Raw genomic sequence first — 19582 nt, forward strand, 5'->3', positions numbered from 1 at the left:
AACCCTTGTGATTTGTCATTTTTATGAGCCCTGGGTTGATGTATGTATGTGATATTGGTTATGTTAGTGTATTTGATGATCTTGGTGCACAATTGGGAGATTGGTGTTGCTTGAGGAGCTTTGGTGAGGCTTGGGACTAAGATTGGTAGAGACTTCTAAAGAAGAGGCTCAATTGATTTGGCTACAAGAGGTACGGTTTAAGTTTCATTTAAGTACCGTGTGGTGTGATGAGAATTCCTAGGCTAGATGCCCTAGGATTAAGTTTGGATTGTGTAAATGGTTGGTGCTAATATGCATAGTTGGTATGTAATGTGAATTAATGATTGGGTTGAGAATTGTGTGGCCTTGTATGCTTGGTGTATTGAAAATTTGATGTACTGGGTAATGAGTATTGATTTGTGGTTTATGCATTTAAATTGTGAAATTGGGCCAGAGGCCGTAAATTTTGGGCCGGAGGCCGGAAAGAGGTAAGGAAGGTAAGTTGATGTGTGCATTGTATGATGACACAAGTGATTGGATGAATTTCAGATAATGAATATGTGAATGATTGGGTTGGTTATTGAATAATAAGGTTTGAGGGGTTGAAGTGTGGAATTTGGTAATTTTGGGTGAAATTGTATAGATGAGGTATGTTTAGTTTTGGTTGAGGTATGTTATGTGGTCATATATGTGATCATGATTATTGATGCCTTGATGGTATGATGATGCATTAGAGATATGTATGTTGTGATATATGCTTGAGAAATGATTAAGGTTGATTTATGGGTGAAACCATGTGATAGTGAGTATGATATTTATTATGTATAATGATGATTGATTGGGAATAATATTGTTAGAAATTGGGATGAGGAAGGATGTATGACATGTTAATGTGTTTGTAATTTAGCCGTTTGTGTGAAATGGGTAAAAATGGTTATATGGCGGTTTTGTGAATTGTGGTAATGTGTTAGTGTATGAGTTGAGGAGGCTTATTGTCGATTTTGATATACTTTGATTGATTTCAAAGAAAAGGGATGAAATTGGCATGTTTTGGTTGATTTTGAAAAGAGTTGGAAACGGCTTGTTTTGAAAATGGCACTTTGCGGTTTTGAGTGAAAACATAGTTTTTGGGCATACTTTGACGGGACATAACTTGGACTGTGGATTTCTATTTTGTGCCAAAATTTATAAAAGTGAAATTGGATCCAGGATGTCCATGCCGTTCGAAGAACGGGTGAAAAACAATTTAAAATGAGAAAGTTATGTCCGTCGGAAGATTGGGGGTTGAATCTGTGAATTCTGCAGCTTTTAACTTAGAAAATTTTTTAGCAGAATGACCCCCACGCGTAGGCGCACTTGGCGTGTACGCGTCGTTCTTCAAGAAGGCACCATCCACGCGTGCGCGTGGTGTGCGCGTGCGCGTCGATGCGCTGCACCCAATGCCCAGCCATTTTCCCGAGAGTTGTGCCAGTTTTGTGCATGGGGCGCAAATGCACCCACGCGTACGCGTGGCTGACGCGTATGCGTCGTCTGGATGTGTTTCAATCCACGCGTCCGCGTGTATGACGCATACGCGTCGATGAGTTTTGTGGCCATCCACGCGTACGCATGAAGTACGCGTGCGCGTAGCCCTGTTTTCATCCCGAAGTTGATTTGTGAGTTTTAAAAGCTAAATCTCATACTTTTAAGCCTTCGATCTCACCCCTTATATATTGAATCATTATGATATGCCTAGCAAAGAGGAAGGAGCTAGGGGATGTGGTAACTTGCGAATGAAGCAAGGGAAAAAGTTGTGATCAGTGATGATCAAAGATGATTATATGAGATATGGAGGATGGCGGTGGAAGTACCGTGTATGCCATGAGCCGAAGGGCTATAATTGTTGATAAATGGTTGGTTCTTGATTGAACCATGAGCCGGATGGCTGAGTTATTGCCGGATACGGCGGAGCCATGTTGATAAATTGGCTAGTTCTGGATTGAACTGTGAGCCGGATGGCTGAGTTATTGCCGAGTTACGGCAAAGCCATTATGGATTATGGCTGAGTATAAAGGCATATATGATAAATGAATAATGATGAAAAATGTTGAATGTAAGCGTGCTTGTGTTTTCTCTCTGGTTGTAAGGGTGACAGGGCACCGATACCCTCTAATGGCGACAGGGCGCAGATACCCTCTAATGGCGACAGGGCGCAGATATCCTCTAATGGTGACAGGGCACATATTCCCTCTAATGATATTAATACGCAACAGAGAGACTAGGGGTGTTCACGGTGCGGTTTGGTTCGGTTTTTGAGTGAAAAGTCATCCGATCCGATTGTCTAATTAAACTGCGGTTCGGTTTGGTTCGGTTTTTTTATCGAAGCCATCCGAACCAAACCAAACCAATTAAAATCGGTTTGGTTTGGTTCGGTTTGTTCGGTTTTTTTAATCAATTCAAAAAAAATACTACTATACTACTTCACAAAGTCATAACATGATATATTTCGAATCATTTATTTTTTGGAAGGAAGAAATCACTCTTAGACGAATTACCAAACATTATTAGTATACATCAAAATCAATTCTACAAAAGTTAGAATGCAAACAAAGCTTTCCTCTACAATAGGCCTATTCTAAAAGTACCCATGACCTCTTCTTTAGACACCAATGGAAGAAGTGGAATGAGTGCAAAAGAAATTTGAATTGACTAAACCACATTGAGCCATGCATTCATATATATAGAATTGTCTTGCATATGTTCCTGTAATTGTGCTATTTTATCCTGCTGATAACAAACCAATTCCCCATATATAGAATTGGAAACAAAAGTAATAAATCATACTAAATCATACTAAATCAGTTCAAAATTAATTTTTTATTTTTTCAAAATAACTAATAATAATAATAAACCAGAAGCAGTTTCAGATCAATTTTTCGGATATTATCAGATAATAACTAACAGAACAATAATCTCAGTATGAACAGCAAACAGAACAGTAATTTCAGTAATTCAGTATGAACAACCCATAGGCAGTTTCATAATTCAGTATGAACAGCAATTTCAGTATGAACAAACCAGTAAATGTACATATCGAAACTAAATTGGAGTAAAATACTGTTAAATAGAATATCAAATGACCAAACAAAAAAATCAATATGTCAACCAAAAAATGATATAAAATTTTATAAATACCCTCTAGATGCTGCTGCAGATACAAAAATAGGTTCCACATGACTGCACTTTATGTCCAAGACACTGCAAAACCACATGTATTAGAATGGGTACAATCAAAACTGAAATTATCAAGACTGCTCCATTTTTTCGAGTAATAATCTTGATATGTTTGTCTTCATCACCAGTCAAGCTTACCTAACAGTTCCATCTAGAGAAGCACTAGCAATATTGTTCCCGGAAGCAGAGAAGCAACATCGGCTGATTGGACTAGTGTGCCTCAAGAACGTCTCCTAAAAACACCACAATCAGAACCTAGAACCCTAACAATCAGAAATAATACACATTCAAAAGCTAAAATCCCCAAATACAACAAACAGCATAAACAAATACAACAATCATCAACAATCAGCAACAAATAAATGAACAATCAACAACAATCAGCAACAAATACATAATACATCGAATAGAAATTATTCAAATTAATACCTGACTTGGAGGCTCTATATCTCGTGTTCAGTGCTAGGAGAGTAGGAGGGGCTGGAAGGGGCTGGTCCGGCGCTGCTGGGAAGGGCTGCGTTCGACGGGTCGCGCTGTAGGGAGGGGTTGAACGTCGCTGATGGGTTCGCCGGTTCGCGCTTCTGGGAGAGGTTAGGAGGCGCTGCTGGAAGGCACTGCTGGGAGGGGATGGTTCGGCTGGACTGGAAGAGGCTGTGAGGCGCTGGGAGGCGGGGCTGAGAGGGGCTAGGAGGGGTTGGGGTAATGTGGCTTCTTCGAGAAAGTGGCTGCGCTAGGTTAGGAGAACGTTAGGTTATCTGATGGGGGTGGGGTGGGATAATGGTCTAATGGTTTTTATGGTTTTTAAGTTGACCGGTTCGGTTCGGTTCGGTTCGAGTTTTCAATGTGAAAACCGAAAACCGAACCGAACCGCAAAAAAAACAGCAAAATTTGATTTTATCGGTTTTTTCGATTTTCGGTTTGTTCGGTTTTCGATTTTTTCGGTTCGGTTAGTCGGTTTTGTTCGGTCCGGATCGGTTTTGAACACCCCTAAGAGAGACTGTGCCCGGGTTAGCTACCGGACACGTCGGGTTGGCTTGATAACCGACAGATGATATCATCAGCCATAGGGCAGGCATTCATCATTTGCATATGTTTGAATTGTTTGGGTTTGCCTATTTGTTTTGGATTTCTACATTATATGTGCTATGTTACCTGATTATGTGCTGCTTGTTCTACTTGTACCTTAATTGTGTATTACTTGCCTGTATTGCTTGTGTTTGTACAACTGAGAGGCCCCTCATGTTGGTGTCGGTGGAGGTTGAGGGCTGTTCTTGATGAGATGAATTGATGATGCGATTGCATGATGATGATGATCATTGGTTGAGATGATTTGAGCTCCCTGGGTAGATGCATTGATGTGGTTTCACTAGCTCCAGGTGAGGGTATGATGTATTGACATAGAATTGCTGAGACAGTACGACTGATGATGGTTTTGTTTATGATTCTGAATCTGATTCGTGGGAGAGTCAGCGAGTTGGGAATCATATGAGATATGAACTAGATTTAGTATCCCCTTACGACAGATGCCTATTTATGGATTAGTGAGAATTTAGGCTGGATACTGGGTGAAAAGGAGTTTAGGATGCTTAGGGTTTGTTTGGGTGAGCTTATAAGAAAAGATCTTTTTTCGAGTTATCTTTTTTTAAAAGATCTTATAAAGAAGTAAAAGTAATTTTATGTTTGGATATCTCATGTAAAAAGGTCTTTTTATCTATCAATTATGTTTGGGTATAACAATATAAAAGTACTTTTTTGTTTATTTATTACATGAAAAACATCTTTTTTTTAAGAAAAAAAGATCTTTTAAAAAAAGATGTAAATTACAGCTTCTCAAAAAAGATCTTTTTTTGATTTTACTAGTGCTTTTACTTTTACTACTAGAAATTTGCCAAACACGTTAAAAAATAAAAAAAGATCTTTTTTTAACAAAATAATGGCACCCAAACATGCACTTAGTGAGTTTTTATTGCAGTGCATTGTATTTATTTGATACTTTTACCATACTGGGAACCCATTGGGCCAGGGTTCTCATTCTGTATATATCTCTTGTTTTTCAGATACAGGTCCAGGTGCTCAGAAGTGAGCTGTGGTTCACCTGAGAGACGGCGAAGATATTTATTTTCTTTACTTTGTGTTTTGCTTAGAATCTCTCCACCTTTGCTTTGAAAAGATTATATTATGTATTGAACTCTTTTGGAACTTGCCTATAGAGGCTCTTATGTTTTTTTGGGAGAGATTAGGATATACTGTTGTCAACTACTTTCATACTGTACCCTAGCCGGCCTAAACTTCGCGGGTCGCGACTAGTGGCTATTTACTTATGCTATAAATATCTATCTGTTATCTATCTCTTAATCTCCTTTATGCCTTGTCCGTATATCGCGTTCAGCTTAACAGTTTAACTTTTCGTTGTCGAAACGTGAGTGATATGTCTTCGCGATTTTATTTCTACTCTTTTTAGGCTTCTCGATTAATACTCCTTTCGAAAATTACCTATATTTATATATTAAAAATCCACCTGAGAGTCGTACCACCGTAATATCATTGACTTATGACTCGAGCATAAGGATTTGAATATTAGGGTGTTACAATAAGAAAAAAGAATAGTATATGATATGATTGTTGAGTAGGTGTGGTCGCTTGTAGTGTGATGTACTGTAATATGGTGTGTCATCGTTAATGCTCTGATCTGAATTTTGGAATCGTGCCTACAGTTAGGTTCATTTAGTGGTATATCATATTGATTTGCTTTCTTTGTACCGTGACAGGTGACTGAATTGCTGTATTATTGAAGATGGACTTTAGTTTTAATTAGCGGCGGAAAGGAGGAGTCTGGTTCAAAGAGTTTAAAAAAGATCTGTAGTTACACTTTCTCCGATACGGAGGAAGACGACAATAATAATTTATACCTCAAACTATAATTAGAGAAAGCATAATAATAAATTTGAACAAAAAAATTCATTCATATAAACTTCAACTAAATAAGTTCATTATTTTATAATAATGTTTCAATTTTTTTATTAAATTTGGTTTAATATGTATTTTTATCTTATATTTTAAGATACAAATTATAGTTTAATTTTGATATACTAATAGTATAAAATATTTTCATATAGTTATTAGATTACATTTGTTCCTTTGAATGAGACGACATAAGAGTTTAATTATATTATTTTTTTAAAATAATTTATTACTCTTTCATTTATGCTATTTCAAAAATATAATTTTATTATCTTATTATTTTTTGTTTCTTAACACTATTACTATCTGACTTTTATTGTTATTATTATTTATATTATTATTATCATTATTAAATCAAAATAAAATATAAATGAAGAACTAGTCAATTAGCCAATATTTTAAGATATTTTACTTCAGTAAAAATTATTTATTCAGCATAAAAATAATTGTGATTGATTTATTTTTTATAAAAATACTTATTTTGTATTGAATATCTAATATAATATATATATATATATATATATATATAATATTTAAAAGAGAATTCGTTAAAGCCTCTTTAATTTCTTAAACTTAACATTTTTAATTTAAAATAAAATAATTTGTCATCATTTCATTTTAAATATTTATATGCATTTTTAAAATTTCATAAAAAATAACAAAAAATTAAATACACATTTAATATAATATATTTTTTTTAAAATAAAGTTCAATCTAACCAAATAAAAAAAAATCAAGAAAAAAGCCTATCTAATTAAGTACCCACTACATGACCAAAAAAAAAAAAAATTCTATAACCAAAAAGAACGGTTCATGACCAAATATTAAAATAATGGGTCACCTTCTTTACAAGTAGCTGGTTATTCTCCTCTAAGCCGTGGCTCTCCTTGTAAGTCCGACAAATGTCTCTGCTAAGCCTATTTCTTTTCAAACTTTTCACATATTCCATTAATCTGTATAGATAAATCTGTACGCTATAATTTCCCAATTAATAAACGAGTAATTATAACACCCCTACCCCACCCCTTTCCCTCTCTCTCTCTCTCTCACTCTCACTCTCACTCTCACTCTCACTCACACTCACACCCAGACCCAGCAGAAAACCCTAATCCCACCCATAATCCTCTCTTCTCTTCGAATTCGAATAACAGCCGCCACCCACCATTCCACTTCAGAGCTCAAACTCATCGCCGAGCCTTTCTCTCCCTTCTCTCTCTGTCGCCCTCTCTGTCCGAGTTCTCTCTGTAGCTGCTTCGCTGCTCCTCGTCGTGGATCGTCGCCGCTTCTGTGCTCCTCGCCGTGGGTCGTCGCTGCTTCTCCCCTCCTCGCCGGCGTCGTTTCTGCTTCTCTGCTCCGCACCGTGTCTCGTCGTCGTTGCTTCTCTCTTCGCGTGGAGTCTCGCAGTCGCTGATTTTCTACCTTTCGTCGTGTCTCAAGTCTCTGGTCTCTGCTTCAACCCTCTCAGGTCTCAGGTCTCAGGTCTCAGGTCTCAGGTCTCAGGTCTCAAGTCTCTTCTTCTCTGCTTCAAGCCTTCAACCCTCTCAGGTCTCAAGTCTCAGTCTCTAAGTCTTCCTGATTCTATCTCCTGACTCTATCCCTCTGAAATTTGAAATTTATTCTGAACATGCATATGATGTATTATTGATGATTCTGCTGAATTTTGAGATATGAATGTTTTGAATTTTTATTTGAATTCAGTCCGTTCATAGTGAATTAATTCTGCTGAGATTGAGTTATAAATTCAATTTTTAATTTATTAATTCTGCTGAGATTGATTTTTAAATCCAATCTATTGTATTTGTTTTGGTGAATGGTTGTTTTGCTGTTATTGATTCAAAATAAAAACATTCCCACAATTCTGCATTGAATTTACTATATGGCTTCATATGATTTGGTTGAATTATGCTTATGATTCTTAGGTTGGATACATGTTTTGGATGTTTTGGATGTTTTGGAGAGTGACTTGATTGACTTACAGAAATTCACATATGGAGAGTTAATTTTTTAATAATTTTATTATATATTTAATTAAACCGGTTCAGTGCTTGTTTGGGCACTATTAAACCGGTCCGGTTCTAGCAACCTTCGTTTTTTCCTATCCTTTGCATAATTCTCGCTTTATTTTTCCTTTGTCGTCGTCTTTATAGTGAAAGACCCGCCACAAAATTTTGACATCGTTAATAACCAAAACCAATGAATAGGTATAAAATGCCAGATAATGTGATTATGAAAATAAGAAAAATAAAAAATCAAACTTAAACATGTGAAATAGAAAATATGGAAATTCAACAAGTTGTATAAAATACCCAACGTGGAAAATATAAACTTTGTTTGAGTTATGTGGCTGCACTTCCAACCTTATATTATGTTTTATGCCTTTTTTAACTTAATATTACCTAATTTTAATTTGGTTTGTCCCCCACCATGCTCATTTTGTTAGACCCCGCTGCAATTCTCAAAGTTTGCCGTAAAAATTTGCATAGTTTCCAATTTCCATGATGTTTTATGAAATTTACTGTAGTTTAGAATATATTTTTTAGCAAATCTCATTTAGATTGTCGATTTTTCTTTTAAAAAAGAGATTAAATGTAACTCTTGGATATTTGATTGTGCAATCTGCTTCAGTATAGGGATGCCGGAGGGTAAACTGCTGGTTGGACTTTCATGGCAACCACAGCTGTTGATTCCATCATCATCAAAAGCCACAGATGCTTGTCATAACAAACCTCAAAGTGAGACATCTAATAGTAGTCTTTGGAAACCCAATACAGAGCTTGTTGATGGCCTTTTTGTTCCTCCTAATGATCCTAGAAAGTTAAACAAATTACTGAGAAAACAAGCTAAAGATACTGCCGGAAAAGATTGGTATGCAATAATATATTTTCTGGAGCAAATTTTCTTTTGCAATGCAACCATGGTTAAGTTTCTTTTTGTTTTTAAAACTAAAAAATCTTATTTTTATTACTTGTTTAAGTAGTTTTACACAGCTGACTAGCTGGGCTGGGTATAGGGGTGGTGACTTCCATTTTTAATCAAATAGAATTAGGAGATTGTTTAGTTATATCTTTCTCCCCCCCCCCCCCCCCCCTTTTTCTCTTTTCGGGAAACTATAAAAAGAAATTATGTAATATATAGTTATCTGATCTTATTTGTATGTATGTCAGGTTTGACATGCCTGCTCAAACCATCACTCCTGAGTTGCAGACAGATCTAAAGTTGTTGAAGGTGATTTTTGAGTTTTGATATCTTTGCCATTTTATATTTTCCTTGGATTGGCAACATGTACCTACATTCAAAATGGAAAGAACAGTTACTCAGATTTAGATTCTTTGTCAAGTTAACTTTATTTCATGTTAGTCTTTTTGCCTAACAAGATCCCTTTTCATAGTCTGTTTTACCCCTTTATTTGGGCCAACTTAACTATCTTCAATGATTTGTGGGGTGTTTGATGCTTCCTGAAAACTTTGCTGGTGTTCTCAGCTTGATTGATGTAAATAATATTGTATATGTTTATAATGGGAAGACAAACTTTCAGGCAGCTGAAAGTCCAATGGGATCGGTTAGCATTTGGGGAGTAAAATGTGTAGGCATGTATATAATATTCATTAATAACAAATTTGTATGTTCCCAGTTATTTGAATCATGATAATAGCTATGTAATATTTTTTAGGAGAATGTTAGGTGATTAATACCTTCAGTGAAAAAAAAAAAGAGTTGATTAGTGTTGGCTCAAATGCAAGACAAATACAAAAGAAAAATATTGGTCGCCTAACATTTATTTTTTATACAACACACACTTTTATCCCTTAGTTTCACAAGTGGAAAGGGATCCTTACACTCTTACTGTGTTTATTGTTACAGTTGAGGTCTGCGTTAGATCCAAAACGGCATTATAAGAAGGGTGATTCTAACTCAAAGGCACTTCCCAAGTATTTCCAGGCAAGTTCATTGTTGTATACCCAATCTGTATATATATCATAGGCAAGCATATGATTGATGTTACTTGGTATAAAATTACAATCTCTGTTGGTGAGCATTCAATTTTACTTTATTTTATTTTATATTTATTTATTTATTTTTGTCATTTGAATATGACCAGGTGGGAACAGTTGTAGAAGATGCATCAGAATTCTACTCGGAAAGATTAACAAAGAAGGAGAGGAAAGCAACCATTGCAGATGAGTTGCTTTCTGATCAAAAGCTTGCGGCATATAGGTAAAATAGGCACTTGCAGTAAAAGACACATTTCGCTGGTTAATCAGAAAAATACTAGGGTTGTCAAAATGGACCAATCGGCTGGACCGTTTAATTTATCTGCCAAAATAAGGCAGTTGGGTCATAAAAGTCTTGACCATTCAAAAAATACCATTCTTAAGTTTGTTCGTTTTGTTTGTATTTGTTGCTATGCTTTTTGGGATATTTACTCACCTCATTCATCTTCATTGTAGGAAGCGAAAGGTACGTGAAATTGAAGAACAAAATCGAACTGTGGGGAATAATACCAAGTGGAAGATTAGGGGTCAGAATTCCTGGAAGCGAGCAAAGGAAAGGAGGGTTTATTGAATTTCAATCACTTTGGAAAATTCATAGATGCTATTTTGCCTTTTTTTCGGGGTGGGTTTTTTTTTTTTTTTTTTTTGGGGGGGGGGGGGGGTTTGATTACGCTAGTTCTTGTCCGTTGCCATAGTCGATAATGCTCTGTTACAGTTTTAAGTTATTGAGGGAATTACAGCATTTGTGTGTCAATGCTCGTGTTTAAAATGTTTGGTAATTACTAGAATTTCTTTGATGAGACTTTGTAAATTATAAATTGTTGTCAAGAGTAAAATTTTGAATGAAGAGACGTATAACATTTTGATGCAAAATCAATAATAAAGGTAGAAGTGATATTGATGAGAATGAAAAAGGTGGTGGTAGACTGGTAGTAGTGGTCATGTTGAAAAGAATTTATTGGGAGTTTAAAATTTTTTACAAAATACAAATAAAATTCTTACAAAAGTAATTGCGACACTATTTAATGGATTTTCTTTATAGAAAGTTCATATTGTCCCAAAACAAAAATAGTGTTTTTTGAGAGATCATTGTCTTTCGTAAACATGAACAAAGATCCCTAGTTGGTTAGTTAGCAAAACTAATCCTAGAAATATAGATGCAAAGCCATCATCAAACTAAAATTTAAATATTCAATAAGCTACTTTTACTCGACAACTTTGAATTAAACATAAGTTTTGAATGTAATATTCCACAATAATTCATCAATAAACGAATGCTTCCACCTGTTAAGTAACACCAAAGACAGAACACATTTGGCCAAAGAAATATTTAGTCTTCATATTGGTGTTGTATTGAAAAGGTGGCGAATCCTCAAGAAAAAGGAAACAAGGTTGTTGAGAAGAGGGAATTGGAAGTTGATAAGAGGATAAACAACAACAATTCTACATTGTCATCATCAATGCATATGATATTCCCAGGTTTGAATAGGGAGGAGGAGATGTCAGCCATGGTTTTGGCTTTGACCCATGTTGTCTAGTTTGTTGAGGAATCGAGAGAGGCGTATACATACCATGACCATGGATGTCAGCTGAGCTGAGAGATCTATTAGCTAACCCTTTCCAACAGGAGCGACGTCGCCGATTACCGATTCTACTGCTCAAAAAGGAAACGTGCCAGTGGGAACAAGGCAACAAGCCAAGCCCTTCTTTGAGTAACGTGGAAACTTTTTTGGGCCTTTAGGCCCAATTAGTTTCAGATGTCAATAGTAACGGCCCAATTGTTATATATGAACTTTGCTGATCATCATGATCTTTTAATAAAGTTGAAAATTCCAATACCAACTTAATTTGGTTAAGTGTCTACTCATTTGTACGTCTAAACAAATATCGAATATTCAAATCCCACCTTATACAATAAAAGAAAAGTTTAAAGATTTTAAAGCCTTCTTTTTTTTTTTTTTTTGGCAGCGGAGGCCTAGACTAAGTGACAATTATATTGCCTCTTAAACAAGCTGCACCAAATTCGAACCCAGCTGAGACTGGGATGAGGTTTGATAAAACGAACCCCAGCTGATACTGGGATGAGGTTTGATAAAACTTCAAAGTGTAGGTGCGTGCTTATTTACTCTACTTGTATTCATATATAATTAGCTGATTCTTGTAAAAAATATAAAATAGTTTATAACATGTAAATAAAAATACATGTAGTTATAATATAACATATATGTGCTTTATTTTCAGCCTATTTTGTAATAATAAAATTAATTAAAAAATAACATTTGAAATATATAGTAAAAGATTGTAATATACTGCAATTGCACTCCATATATGGAGCCTAACACATAATCAACGCCCAAAACTATTCTAATAAATATAAAATTATAACTATATATTTTCCACAACTTATTTGAATCGTGCCATTTAATTATTAACATTAACCATTCATTTATATATTTTGAGTGGTGTTATACGTAAAAGTCAAACATAATAATTACATATTAGTATATGTGTATGCATGGTTTTGGAGAGTTATATTCAGCTGTTTGAGACTCTCCTCTCACACACACACACATGCACACTATATATATACATGAATCCATATGAAGTAGTTTTGAAGTTTTAATTTGGAGAAAACCTCTCATGGTTTTCGGGCAGCAAAATTGATTTCTGTATGCAAGAAGATAGAGGAGGAAAAACACTATACATATGGTTTTAACGGCGGAGAGAGTCTTTCGTTGCAGCAAGATAAATAGGCCAAAAAGTTGATACTTTTCTTATTGCGGCTTATATTTTAGATCTGGGTAATATTTACATCACGATAAACGTTATATTATAATATAAACTAGCTAGTTAATTATACCAAAAAATATAATAAAATTGGAAACTATTTAATTAATTATGGATCGGTGGCTTCCTCGAGGCTGGAGTGTAATCCATTGAGAACACTTCACTTCCACCATTAACCTCATCATGATGATTATGTTCTTCCGCCTTAAATTTGCTATTGTGCGCCTCTTTGTTATCATGAGCACCTCTATTAGTTAAGTTACTAATTTCTTTCAATGTTCGTGCTGCACATATAGAGAGAGGCCAAAAAAAAAAAAAAAAAAAGATAATAAGAAGACTGAGAGATAATTAAGAAACCTGCAATAAAATTAAAGTCAATAAAATTAAAATTTATTTTTCGTACTAGAGACCAAACGGGAAGCTAAGTACCTCGAGCTTGGATGGAGAAGAAGCAAAGGAGGACTAAAACTGCAAGAAGAACACGCTTGCTTTCTAAAGCAGCCATTATTGTTATATATAACTGGAACAATTATATATTATTTATATTTTATATATTCAAATAAATTAGACTTAGGTTGTTCTCTAGGAATCTAGGTATTATATCTCGCTAGTTTTTGTGAATATAGTCATATACTACAACATATGCCAATTACACTCCCCTATATATAGACCAAGATTTGACACCTATAGTATTTAATTTAATTGGCATGTGCCATTGTGATTATTGAGTACGTATCCATATAGGCCACTACTACTATAGTAATAACTTTAATTTGTACATAACATGAGCCATGGTCTACTAGGGTCACCATCATTATTTTCTGGCTTGAAATAGATGGCTCCATCTCTATCTGTGTTAATTATTATTAAAACAATATTTTATGAGTAATAAAAATTCTCTTATAATTAAATAGAGGGTTTGATATCCTTTATGACTTATTCAATTATTATTAGAGAATTTGATTTATATTATTATGATGAAAACTAATCATTTCTATAATCTTAATTAAATCAAATTACTAAATCATAGAAGAATCTATTTTATAAATTACAATAGTTTTTATGTGGTCTTATTTAGCAATTTTTCCAAATTTCTGAATCTACCCAATTTCTTTAATGTGTTCCGACTATAAAAATAAAATAAAATAAAGATTTAAAAAAATTCAAAACAATAACGAGGCTAATTTTTTTTTGTTATGGAAGTAGAAGTGGTGATATACTTTAACATTGTAATTTTTTGTGTTTTTTAAATCTGTGGAAGTACACAAATCGGAGGAACCTCAAATTTTTTTATTTTTTTAAATACAAATTGGACGGTCCGATTTGTGTACCTCTCACAAATCAGACGGTCCGATTTCTGTACCTCTACAAATCGGATAGTCTGATTTGTGTACTCCAAATTTTTTAAATTTTTCAACACAAATCGGACAGTCCGAGTACAGAAATCGGACTATCCGATTTGTGTACCTAAAAATCGGACGGTTTGATTTCTGTACCTTTTAAAAATCGGACGGTCCGATTTATACTCCATATATTAAATCATCTCCCACATTTTAAAAAAATACCACATTGATCACAATTTAAAAAAATACCATTGTTAATTCAATATTAAAAATTAAAAAGTGCAATAACGAAGTTGAAGTTGGAAACCAAGAACATGGACAGGGGAATTATAAGTCGACATCTTAGAGATATATTGATCATACATACACTGCTTATACTTCTTTGACAGTGAGTTTAAATAATTAGGACCTTATATACAACCAAAAGATTAAAACATATATATTTGTGTGTGGGTTAATCTTTAATAATAATTGAATAAGTAATAAAAGATACTCAATTTTTTATTTATGAAAAGATTGGATAAAAATCATCAAAATTTATTATTTTTAATTAATATTTTATATTTTAAATACTAAATTTTAAGTTATAATATAAAATAAAGTGTTTAAAAGTATAAAATAGTATTAATAAAAAGTGTTAACTTCTTAGTATTTTTTTATTATTATAGGGAAAATATTATTTTAAACATGAAAACCTGGAAGGGGAAAGAAACTATATCATCATCAATTTGAATAAGTTTGTGTATATATTTGGGCCATCACAAGTTTCATTTCATCGTGATATGCTTCTTATACGCCCATTGTATACACATCTGTTTTAATATTGTTCCCTAACTGTTTCATGCATGTTTAGTTTGTGATCGATTTTGTCCCTAGGATTAAAAGAAAGGTCGATATTTTCAGGATGACATTTTCACATAAAAATAATATTGTAAATGACAAATCGTTAAATAATTTAATTATATTTGGCTGAATGTCTGAATATATTTGATAATTAGATGATTTAATATATTTAATTGAATATATTCGATAGAATTATTTAATTAAGAGTTCAAAATATTATTTTTATGTGAAAATATTATGTGAATATTTTTTTAAACAAAAAAGTATGGATTTCAACTCAATGTATCACATGTGTTTAAAAAATCCGTCTCTTTCATTTTCACTACAATTTAAATTTTTTTTGAGTAGTATATGATAATAATATTTATTTGTCTTTATTAAATTATTAAATTTAATTCTATAATAAAATTTTACTCAATTTTTGGTACTTAATAATCAATTTAAGAATTTAAACTCATATTAAATGTTTATTAGAATAATCAAGTCTCAATTTAAATGAGATTGATATTGTTTTTAGAAATCGACTCGAAAGAGTATTGTATATCTTTTTCTAAAATTAACTTTAGTTTTTCTGATAGCAACTACATTAATTAAAAAAAATTTTTTAACTATAAATATCAGTAAGAGTTGACTTCTAATTGTATGAGAAGTAGATTTTTAAATAATTATTTATTAATATATAAAAAAAGATATTTCAATTGTGTTGTTATGAAAAAGATTACTCAATTTTTTTAAAATATAAAACCTAAAAAATAAAATTTTAAATTATATATTATTATTTAAAATACTATTTTAGTATTTTAATTTATAAATTAAATATTTTAAAAATTAATCATATTTTATAACAATAAAATACAATTATAACAATAATTATGTTATATGTGTATAAAAAATAATTATTTATATAAAATATATAATAATTAATAAATAATTTAATAATTAATTTATATATATATATAATATTTTTATTATAAAAATTATTATTATGTTAGGTATATTTTGTTGTCAGTAAAAATTGTGTGGATTGACTGATGGTGGGTCAAATTTTTATGTGGCTAAGGTGGCGAATGTGATGTCGCCAATGCAGACTCGACATGTGATAGGTTGGACTTTGAGCGAAGAAGGCTTGGACCAATATGAGCGAGGAACACCAACGACGGAAAAGGGGAGGCAAGGCCATGAGAGACGACGCATACGATGGTTATATTGAAGCTGGCTTCATCTTCCACGACCACTCAAGGCTGGCTATTAATAAGAGAAAAAGACCAACATATTCTGGGATTTCAAACGCCACACATTAGGAGAAGGGGGGGGGGGGGGGGAACCGCAACAATTTCTGCCCCTTATTTAAAAAAAAAAAAATTATTATAGAGTGTTTTTTTTTGGTTAACTTTTTTTTTAATTTTTTAAAATTTTGAGTTATGAAAAGTAGTAATATTAATATCTCATACAATTTTTAAAATTAAATTATAATTTTTTAAGAAATTATTTAAATATTTATAAAAAAATTTAAAAAATAAATTCTTTTATAATAAAATTTTTTTATTATATTTTTTTTAAAATAAATATTTTTAAAATTAAAAAATTAAATAAAAAATAACTTATTTATAAATTAATTTTAATATAAATATTTATTATTTTAATTATTTTTTCAAAAAAACTTTAATTAAATTGTTTCCTCAATCTGACGATAATCTACATCTACAGCACACATGAACAACTGTACTTTGGGTATTAAAATTATCTAATTATCAATGCAGTTAAAATTAAAAAGTTACCGCATTTGACTTTATATAATTGGATCCCGCTAGAGAGATAATGAACTATTTGTATAATGTGTACAATGAGCTATTGAGTTATAAAATAAACATCCTCCATACTATCTGGAATAACCATCCGAGTACTAGAGATAATAAACATCTTCCCAAAAAATTAAATTAATTTTGGAATTCACTAAAGATCGAACTCTTATAAATATTTCATTAGCTCCTCATACTTTCTCTATATAATTTTCTTCAACCTTTCAATTATAGTTTTTCAATGATAAACATTTATGCCACATGTCATAAATTTATTTCAGGTCAATTCTTGATCATCATTAACCACCTCTCTACATAAAGTCAGAAATCAGAACCTCATGTAAAGAAAAGAGAGCAATAGCTCTTCAAAATCTTAGTTTTTCTTTATATATTATATAAAAATTTTAGGATAAACTAATAAAAATATATTTAAATAATTTTATTAGTGATAAAAATATATTCGAATTTTTTTATAAATAAAAATACTTTTAAATAATTTAAAAATATGATAAAAATATACTAACATTAAATATGTAATTCTTAAAAAATATTTTAAAAATTAAATTTTGATACAACTTTCTACAAATAAAATTAAAAAAAAATATTTTTGTTCTTAAAATTTAGTAATTTTTTGTTAACTATATATTTTTTGTACTTTTTTTAAAATATTATTGATTATTAACAAAAAATTACAAAATATATACTTAGTGAAAAGATCACCAAATTTCAATGATAAAAATATTTCATTTCTTTAATCATGCTTGCTTGCAAAAAATCATATCAAAATTCAATCTCTAAAGTATTTTTTGAGAATACATATTTAATATTGGACATTTTTATCGTATTTTAAAACTATTTGAGAATATTTTTATCGATAATAAAATTTGAGTATATTTTTGTCAACGATAAAATTATTCGAATGTATTTTTAGTGGTTTACCCAAAATTTTAATTAACCTCCCTAAAATATTTAATTTAATCTCTTTTATATTACAAAATTAACTTTTGTCCCTCTTTAAATATTAGTCTAACTTTGCCCGGCTCTATATGCCAATCAGAAAACTGATATATATATATATATATATATATATATATATATATATATATATATATATATATATATATATATATATATATATATATATATATATATTGTTATGGCCTGGCCCAGGCCACTCGCGGGTCAACCCGACCCACTGATGACCCGACCCGAGCGGTCGGGCACGTACAATCCACTACGCGACCCGGACACGCGTCCCTGACAGCTCTCCACAGTAGCTGTGAGGAAGCTTCGAGGAAGGTGGGCCTATCCTTGCAGGGCCCACCTCTGACACGGTATAAATGGGGAAGGACCTGCCCTTCCCCCAAGGTACGTCACACTCTTCACCTAACATATTCCCGCCTGCACACTAGCTGACTAGAGCATCAGAGTGTCTTTGCAGGTGGCCCCCCCTCTTCCTTCCACAACGAGAGCCCGGCTACCCGGACCCAGCACGATCGCGATTGAAGCGTCCTCACCCCCTTAACAACCACCCGAACTGTCCGGTAACCGACCACAGAATATTGGCGCCGTCTGTGGGAATCTGCCTAAATGGACGTCGTGCCGGGCCCCGGAGACCAAGGCCGAGGAGCCGTAGTAGAGGGAACGGCCTCCGTCGCCTCATTAAGAGGACGACGAAGGTCCCCCGACAACACACTGAACCACACACAAGGACGCGACCCTTCGGGGGAACGGGCGGCGACAGCGCCATAATAATGCAGGAGCTACGCCACAGGGTCCAAAACCTGGAACGGCAACTGGCCGACCAGGAGCGCGAGCGACGAACCACCGACCCCACCTACACCCCATCTCATGAAAGTCAAGAGAGAGACTCCCACCGAAGCCGTCTGCAACGCGCCTCCGCATCCCGAACGGAAGCGGAGAGCACCCGCGAAGAGTCACCCATCCCGAGAAGACGAAATGATACAATCATCTACTCCCGAGGCAAGGAAACGTGCCACACGGGCCGAGATCGCGAAGATGGGGAAAAAAAGGCCCGAGAGGACACGACAAACCGTGATAATGGGCGCCACCCCATTCCACCGATCCATCCTCGAAGTCCGGTTGCCGAAGCATTTCGACAAACCAACGGACATGAGGTACGACGGAACTCAAGACCCTCTGGAGCACCTCACAGCCTTCGAAGCAAGGATGAATCTGGAGGGAGTAGGGGACGAGGTGAGGTGCCGAGCCTTCCCGGTAACCCTAGCAGGACCCGCGATCAGATGGTTTAACGGCCTCCCGCAAAGGTCAATCTATGGGTTTTCGGACATCAGCCGTGCCTTCCTGGCCCAGTTTACAACACGAATAGCAAAGGCAAAGCACCCGATCAACCTTCTGGGGATAACCCAGAGACAAGGAGAGCCGACTAGAAAATACCTGGATCGGTTCAACGACGAATGCTTGGAAATCGATGGCCTAACCGATTCGGTGGCCAGCCTCTGCCTGACGAACGGCCTCCTCAACGAGAACTTTCGAAAGCACCTTACCACGAAACCAGTTTGGACGATGCACGAGATCCAAACGGTGGCCAAGGAGTATATAAACGACGAGGAAGTCAGTCAAGTCGTGGCTGCCAATAAACGGCAGTCCGGCTACAGCCAACCTAGGCAACAAGTCAGCGGAG

The 19582-nt window shown here is 34.0% G+C and overlaps 2 protein-coding genes across 4 annotated transcripts; one reads left to right on the top strand and one right to left on the bottom strand.

Annotated features, from left to right (window-relative positions):
• Positions 1-7164: 7164 nt before the first annotated feature.
• Positions 7165-11054, top strand: LOC130960219 (rRNA-processing protein fcf2-like). 3 transcript variants are annotated; one of them, XM_057885554.1, is made up of 6 exons: positions 7165-7698; positions 8784-9018; positions 9318-9378; positions 10015-10092; positions 10253-10368; positions 10602-11054. In XM_057885554.1, exons 2-6 carry the CDS (start codon positions 8786-8788, stop codon positions 10714-10716), a joined length of 603 nt encoding a protein of 200 aa, XP_057741537.1. In that variant the 5' UTR covers positions 7165-7698; positions 8784-8785; the 3' UTR covers positions 10717-11054. The 3 variants fall into 3 exon arrangements, with proteins under 3 accessions (XP_057741537.1, XP_057741535.1, XP_057741536.1); XM_057885552.1 differs by having other exon boundaries at positions 7166-7698; positions 8779-9018; positions 10602-11053; XM_057885553.1 differs by lacking the exon at positions 7165-7698 and having other exon boundaries at positions 7705-9018.
• Positions 11055-12889: 1835 nt separating this feature from the next.
• LOC130959948 (uncharacterized) lies at positions 12890-13579 on the bottom strand. Its single transcript, XM_057885348.1, has 2 exons — positions 13362-13579; positions 12890-13216 (listed from the first exon to the last, which is right to left on the bottom strand). The coding sequence occupies exons 1-2, from the start codon at positions 13435-13437 to the stop codon at positions 13038-13040; spliced, it is 255 nt and encodes an 84-aa protein (XP_057741331.1). The 5' UTR covers positions 13438-13579; the 3' UTR covers positions 12890-13037.
• Between the last annotated feature and the right edge of the window lie 6003 nt (positions 13580-19582).

The sequence above is a fragment of the Arachis stenosperma genome, chromosome 2 (assembly GCF_014773155.1).
Source record: "Arachis stenosperma cultivar V10309 chromosome 2, arast.V10309.gnm1.PFL2, whole genome shotgun sequence".
Taxonomy (NCBI): Eukaryota; Viridiplantae; Streptophyta; class Magnoliopsida; order Fabales; family Fabaceae; genus Arachis; species Arachis stenosperma.

Bases quoted from the DNA above. Each gene is read 5' to 3' on its own strand.
- LOC130960219 (XM_057885554.1), top strand. From the start codon at position 8,786: ATGCCGGAGGGTAAACTGCTGGTTGGACTTTCATGGCAACCACAGCTG. The intron at 9,379-10,014 runs GTGATTTTTGAG...TTATTGTTACAG, and splicing joins CAGATCTAAAGTTGTTGAAG to TTGAGGTCTGCGTTAGATCC. The intron at 10,369-10,601 runs GTAAAATAGGCA...TCTTCATTGTAG, and splicing joins CAAAAGCTTGCGGCATATAG to GAAGCGAAAGGTACGTGAAA.
- LOC130959948 (XM_057885348.1), bottom strand. From the start codon at position 13,437: ATGGCTGCTTTAGAAAGCAAGCGTGTTCTTCTTGCAGTTTTAGTCCTC. The intron at 13,217-13,361 runs GTACTTAGCTTC...CTATATGTGCAG, and splicing joins CTTCTCCATCCAAGCTCGAG to CACGAACATTGAAAGAAATT.